We start from the raw sequence: 7,500 nt of genomic DNA, 5'->3' as shown, positions 1-7,500 counted from the left end.
CTCTCGCTGCCATCATTAAAAGACCCCCGATAACCTCCGCCACTTTTCCCAGACCCGTTTAAGATGGTGGAGTCGCCCAAACATTTAAGGATACATCTAGCGTCACACAGTGGTTGATCTCAGCTTTTCCTCTTCTATATCAGTGTCACGGTCTCCACTGTACTCTGTTTCACCAGCTGTGCCTCTACTTTTGCAACCTGTATGTAATTTGTATGTATGTATGTAGTATGTATGAGGTGTTGAACATACATACTCACACACTTTGCCTGCATGCGGGTATCACGAGCAGTAACACTCAGTAACACTGCCACTGACTTATGCTTCCACCACCCCCGCTCCCCTCGATTGTTCTACGTATTCTCGTTTTGCGAAATAAATAATCTAATGCACTCTTATATAAGTCACTACTTTATTATAAGGTATTGTAAAGAAAACTGTAACCAACATAAGCCTGAGTGATGAAAACGCAAAACTGTGTGTGTGTGTGTGTGTGTGTGTGTGTGTGTGTGTGTGTGTGTGTGTGTGTGTGTGTGTGTGTGTGTGTGTGTGTGTCAGCTATTTTTACCTGAAGATTGACACTTTTCTATACCATCAAAATAGTTCACCAGTTATCATTTTTTTTTCCATGCATCTCTTATACCAGGTTAGAATTTTCCCAATAGTACCTGCTTATTCAAATGAAAATAACTTGGTACCTCGCAACAAAGTAATGGTGTGATAGAAATACAACGTTAGTTAGCCGCACGGTGCCAAACAAGACACGGAGACCAGTCAGTGGCATTGTTACCGTGCTGCGTGGCCTCAGCTGCGACAAGTAGGTACTGACACAGACGCGGTAACACAGTACAGGTAGCAGCCACACACCTTATGCCCCCTGCTGTGGTTTATTATCATTATATGTGGACAAAATTTACGTACTTGAGAATAACTGTTGAATTATAATATCGAGTGCGTGATATCCAGATAGTTTTTATTATGAACCTTTTACGTTTTTGTTTTTTATATTGGTTTTGTTATGAACCTCTCTCTCTCTCTCTCTCTCTCTCTCTCTCTCTCTCTCTCTCTCTCTCTCTCTCTCTCTCTCTCTCTCTCTCTCTCTCTCTCTCTCTCTCTCTCTCTCTCTCTCTCTCTCTCTCTCGGTTACGTTTTGCCTAACCCACTCATGAAACCCCTAATAACTTCCACTGAAGCCTGTTACACCACCAACAGAATCGAACAAATACTTAGAACCAAAATAACTTCCAATACAGCATGTTAAACCACCACTAGAAACATACAAGCACTTGAAAACCACAATAACCTCCAATTTAGCCTGTTAAACCATCACTGGAACCACGGACACTTAAAAACACCCATAGCTTCCACTAATACCTGCTAAACTACCACTAGAACCACACAAGCACCCATGAAAACCCCAATAACTCCCATTACAACCTGTTAAACCATCACTAGAATCATAAGAACACTTGAAAACCACAACACTACCTAAGTATACCCCTTTAAACTATCACTAGCATCCACTACACCCTGTTAAGCCACTACTAGAACCAGGAATACACTTGAAAACCAATATCATCCACTACAACTATCACGGACTATGAATACGTTTGGAAACCTTAACACTACCAGTACAGCCTGTTAAAGTCGAGGTAACACGCTCAAACCTTTAAGAACACTGGCTTGAAAGTGATGCCGGGGTATTGAAAAGGCTTAAATACAAAGACAAGTGGTAATACATGATTCTGGGCCCAGCCACTGTGTGTAGGTAGGAAATCTGAGAAGAGAGAGGGCGAAGGAGGGAGGATAAGCTTGCCTTTCTCTCTCTCCCTCTTGTCTCTCTCTCTCTCCCCCCATCCCCTTGCCTCCTTCCCGCCCTCGTTCCCTTCCCAAGACACAATCTGACACTTCCTTCACCTTCCCTTCCCCACGCTACGAGAGAGAGAGAGAGAGAGAGAGAGAGAGAGAGAGAGAGAGAGAGAGAGAGAGAGAGAGAGAGAGAGAGAGAGAGAGAGGGGGTGTCTGTGTGTAATGTCCTCCTCTTCCTCCTCCACCACCACCACCAAATACACACACACCACACACACACACACACACACACACACACACACACACACACACACACACTTTAGAAAGTACTTTTTTTTTTATAACAAAGTTTTAGAATAAAAAAGTAGTCATCCGTATCTCCGCCGATTCTCTCTCTCTCTCTCTCTCTCTCTCTCTCTCTCTCTCTCTCTCTCTCTCTCTCTCTCTCTCTCTCTCTCTCTCTCTCTCTCTCTCTCTCTCTCTCTCTCTCTCTCTCGTGTGTACGGGGTTTTCCCTTCATGTACAAAATCGGATATGTACGTAATAATGGGCACGGATCCTTTAACCTTTCAGCGGTGTATGCATGTGCGCAAAGCTACACACACACACACACACACACACACACACACACACACACACACACACACACACACACACACACACACACACACACACACACAATCCGTGAACGTTTACATGGAAATTAATCCGATGAGACCTTTCCATGTACGTGTGTGTGTGTGTGTGTGTGTGTGTGTGTGTGTGTGTGTGTGTGTGTGTGTGTGTGTGTGTGTGTGTGTGTGTACGCCAAATGTCACTCGTCTGAAGGTGACTCGCCGGCCTCCCTGAGTAACTGTTTCGGACACGTGCATGTAAACACCGGGGAATTGTTTACATGTACGCTAGGATACGTACATAAATGTTGGTACACGTGGCAGTACATTACACACACACACACACACACACACTCTCTCTCTCTCTCTCTCTCTCTCTCTCTCTCTCTCTCTCTCTCTCTCTCTCTCTCTCTCTCTCTCTCTCTCTCCCCCCAAAAATCATGGAATTCAAACTCAAAATTGTCTCTCAGGAAAATAAGAATTACTGTGTTGTGTGAAAAAAAATGTTCTTGTGGGAATATTGTTCTTGACAGGAAACTTGTAACTAATGTACAAAGTAACTAACGTGACTAACTATGGAAACAAAACAAAAATATCCCTCCATTCGCCAGCACTAACTCATATCAGCGGGTGATTACTGAAGTGTTGTAATTTGTTATAAAAAAAAAAAAAAAGTTAATTCGTTCAACAATCACTAAAAAAAAAAAAAAAAGAGTAATTATTGAAGCTGAAAATGCAGTAGCGTATAAAAAAAAAAAAAAACTACTCTTTGCCACGCAGTAAATAGTATCATTAAGTAATTACTGGGAAAAAATGGCATGTAACAAAAAAATAATAAATAAATAGATAAAAGTTGAATAAATCCCGCAGCTTCTACATTAAGACGAGAAAGGAGCGCTGTAATTGATGAAGGACGGTAAAATCATTAACTCTTTCACAGCGACATACAAGAATTCACGGCAGTAAAAGTAAGGAGGAAGGAGATGAAAGAAAATGTACTTTGCAATTTCTTCCCAGCATAATGTTTTGGGGGTGGGTGTGGAATCAGAAGAAATGTCCCAGAGAGGCTAATGATTAAAAGAAAGACGTACCAAATAGCAGTGAAAGGGTTGAGTTGACTTCAGTATAATGCGAGGAATTAACGAAGGAAAGATACGCTAATGAATTAAAAGTCAATCCGTTCACCAGTCATAAAGAAAACAAACAGTAATTATTAAGTAAGAGTTGATATAATGTTAAAAAAAATCGTTGGGTAGTTGCCATAAAAAAATAAGGCTGACTATTGCAGAAAAATGTCCAGTAATGAATGAAAAAAAGTCACTTCGTTGAGCAACCAGTAAACAGTAAGCCTTTGTTTTTCTTTGTCAGTGTACTTTTTTTATCAGTGGATCATTTTTATATCAATGTACCTTTTTCGTTATCTGTGTACTGAGTGAGGAGGAGGAGCAGGAAGGAGGAGGAGCGAGGAGAAGGAGAAGGAGGAGAAAGAACAGTGAAGAGGAGGAGGAGGAGGAGGAAGAGGAGGAAGAAAAATAAGAAAAAGAAGAAGAATGTGGAAGAGGAGGACGAATATTGTATTTTTTTTTTTTTTTTATCAGTGCGCCTTTTTAACCTTCCATGTATAAATATTTGTCTTCCCTGGCCAGTACCCCTCTTACATTAAAAGAAGTTCGAGCTGATGAAGAAGACATGCAATAATTCATGAAAAAAGCCAATTAGTTCAGCAGTCACTAGATGATACGAAAGATTAATGAAGAAATATGCAGCCAGCCACGAATGAAAGAAGAAAAGTCAGTTCGTTCAATAATCACTAAAGAAAACGAGTCATTATTCAGGGGAAAACTGCAGAAATGAATAGAAATTAATGAAAAAAAAAGAAGAAAGTGAGCTTCCAGATAAGGCGAGAGATTATTTAAGAGAAAGAAGATGCTGCCATGAATGGAAAAAATAAAATAAATAAATGAAAAATAAACTCATTCACCAATCACTAAATAGCACGAGAAAAAAATAAACGAAGAAGAAAACCCGCAATAACTCACAGAAAAAAAAAAAAAAAACATCCTGCGCCATGTAAAATAATGAAAAAGATAAAAAAAATCATATTGAAAAAAAAAAAAAATGCAGTAATGAATGATAAAAAAGTTGTCAATTCACCAGCCAGTGATACGAGGGACTATTGAGGGAGAACTGCAGTAATTCATGAGGAGGAAAATGTTTGGCGAAGATGGGGAGGCAAAGGAAATGATGTGTTGATGCGAGGACTGGAGTGAATAGCCCTCAATGGCTGGAAATAGAAGGGCCAATGCAGCCAGTGCTAATGGAATACTGGAAGGAAGATGCATTGAACAAGTGTATGTATGTATGTATGTATGTATGTATGTGAGAGGATAAAAATGTATTTGGATCTGTAGTCTTTGTGTGTGTGTGTGTGTGTGTGTGTGTGTGTGTGTGTGTGTGTGTGTGTGTGTGTGTGTGTGTGTGTGTGTGTGTGTGTGTGTGTGTGTGTGTGTGTGTAAACAAGTATGTATGTGTGTTTGTATATGTTTATGTACTCGTATGATAATGTTTGTATGTATGATGATAAAATGTACTTGCATCTGTAGTGTGTGTGTGTGTGTGTGTGTGTGTGTGTGTGTGTGTGTGTGTGTGTGTGTGTGTGTGTGTGTGTGTGTGTGTGTGCTTTTACCAGTATGTGGCCCGGTATGTTTTATTCATTGGAGTTTATGTTTTCTGTTTGTTCCCCATATTATCTACATTTTTTGCGTGCCTGCCCCTCTCTCTCTCTCTCTCTCTCTCTCTCTCTCTCTCTCTCTCTCTCTCTCTCTCTCTCTCTCTCTCTCTCTCTCTCTCTCTCTCTCTCTCTCTCTCGTTATCATATTCACATCGATTCATACGTATTGAATTTTCCCATTCACTATCGTATATTTCATCATTTCTTCATTCAGTCTTCCCTTCCTCTCTTCTTTCTTCTTTGCTGGTGAGTTATTCGCAAAATGTCCTGCTTGGTTCTTTCTTACGGTGAAAGTTTGTGCTTGTTATTCCTTCCTTTCCTCTTTTCTGTCCCTTTTCTTCAACTTTTGAGGCTCCCTTTTTAATTCTATTTTCCCTTTGTGAGTCTTTCTCTTAACGCTTCCTAAAACTTGCTCCAAAGTTCCTCGTGACTTAAAGAGTTAAACTTAAGATCAACAACGGTCTTTCGTACCTTTTTTTTTCTCTCTCTCTTTTCCTTTTTTTTTCTTTTTTTCTTTCCTTCCCTTCTTTTCGAGAGCTTTCAAGAGGCAAACTTTAGATTATAAAAAAAAAAAAAGACAAGAAACGAGAAGAATCCTTTTCAACTCCCAACATGAAAAAAATAAATAAATAAATAAAATCACAAATTCCTGAAACGTTCCAGATAAATCCATCGTGTTTTTTTTTTCCTTCCTTTTCAAATCCCAGCATATAAAAAAAATGACCATCAAATTTCAAACTGTGCAAGAAATATTAGATAAATCCATCGTGTTTGTTTATTTTTCTTCTCTATTTCCTTTTACCCTTAAGGAACAAATTTTTGCCGAAGAAAACATGAAAAATTTCGCCAGCCGTACCCATGCCCCGCCCATAAAGGATATTGATTGGACAGAAGCGCTGGCGGACTCCCGAAGCCCCGCCCTCCCGCGTTATTGATTGGCTAGAACCTCTTGGCACTCCTGAAGGCGCTGCAGGATTGGCCATCTCCTTACAGCGAGAATTTAAGGACCTCTTAGGACTGGAAAACATTCGTGGTCAAGGGATGCACTTGTTATGACCCGGGGCACGTACACGAGATAGATAGATAGATAGATAGAGAGAGAGAGAGAGAGAGAGAGAGAGAGAGAGAGAGAGAGAGAGAGAGAGAGAGAGAGAGAGAGAGAGAGACGCAGTTTAACGTGAACTGTTTACGTTAAAGAATCTCTCTCTCTCTCTCTCTCTCTCTCTCTCTCTCTCTCTCTCTCTCTCTCTCTCTCTCTCTCTCTCTCTCTCTCTCACACATGCCTTCACTTATTCACTCATTTGTTTGATTGCTTTCTTTTTCTTTTTCTTTTTTTTTCCATCGTATTCGTTCCTCCCAATTAAGATAAAAATGAATATGCCTTTTTTCTTCCTCCTCCTCCTCCTCCTCCTCCTCCTCATTATTCAGTTTTTCTTTTCCAGTAGTCGATGAAGAGGAGGAAGGAGGGAGGGAATCCAGGAAGAAGGCATCATTAGGCAGATACTAAATTAGCATATTTAGCAAAGAGAGAGAGAGAGAGAGAGAGAGAGAGAGAGAGAGAGAGAGAGAGAGAGAGAGAGAGAGAGAGAGAGAGAGAGAGAGAATCAATACTTCATAACGAGATTATATCAAACCAATACATATCTCTCTCCCTCTTTCAACCCTATCTCTCTCTCTCTCTCTCTCTCTCTCTCTCTCTCTCTCTCTCTCTCTCTCTCTCTCTCTCTCTCTCTCTCTCTCTCACACACACACACACACACACACACACACACACACACACACACACACACACACACACACACACACACACACACACACACACACACACACACACACACACACACACACACACACACACACACACACACACACACACACACACACAGAAAAATATCTTCACAAGTAAGAACGCAAGAATAAGAGGAGAATATGAAAAAAAATTAAATATGAAATTAAATAATAATAATAAAAATAATAGCATAACATTATTATTATTATTATTATTATTATTACTAGTAAAATAAAATGCCAGAGAGAGAGAGAGAGAGAGAGAGAGAGAGAGAGAGAGAGAGAGAGAGAGAGAGAGAAACACATATAACAAGAAAAATAAGAAAAAAACAAGAAAACAATAAAAATACGAAAAAAATACAAATCAGTAAAAACCACGTAAGGGAGAGAGAGAGAGAGAGAGAGAGAGAGAGAGAGAGAGAGAGAGAGAGAGAGAGAGAGAGAGAGAGATCCCCCTCACACACACACACACACACACGCAAGCAGATAAGACACACTGATAGCACACTTATGATAGTCAAACCACACTAACCACAAAGGATACGTACCTTCGCAGCGGCT

General features: G+C 40.1%; 2 protein-coding genes across 4 annotated transcripts in view; one reads left to right on the top strand and one right to left on the bottom strand.

Annotated features, from left to right (window-relative positions):
• The window catches only part of LOC135089972 (TBC1 domain family member 2B-like), a 53,907-nt gene that overhangs the window by 34,724 nt on the left and 11,683 nt on the right, over positions 1-7,500 (top strand). The gene's annotated exons all lie outside the window — the stretch shown is intronic.
• LOC135090224 (trinucleotide repeat-containing gene 18 protein-like) overlaps positions 1-7,500 on the bottom strand; it is a 34,145-nt gene that overhangs the window by 26,437 nt on the left and 208 nt on the right. For all 3 annotated transcript variants that reach the window (XM_063986735.1, XM_063986736.1, XM_063986737.1), the window contains exon 1: positions 7,488-7,500. This exon is cut by the window's right edge. In XM_063986735.1, coding sequence (XP_063842805.1) covers positions 7,488-7,500 — 13 coding nt within the window. The remainder of the gene's footprint in view (positions 1-7,487) is intronic.

The sequence above is a fragment of the Scylla paramamosain genome, chromosome 34 (genome assembly GCF_035594125.1).
Source record: "Scylla paramamosain isolate STU-SP2022 chromosome 34, ASM3559412v1, whole genome shotgun sequence".
In the NCBI taxonomy this organism is placed as follows: domain Eukaryota; kingdom Metazoa; phylum Arthropoda; class Malacostraca; order Decapoda; family Portunidae; genus Scylla; species Scylla paramamosain.
The sequence above is the reverse complement of the archived record's forward strand: the minus strand, read 5'-3'. Positions and strand labels throughout refer to the sequence as shown.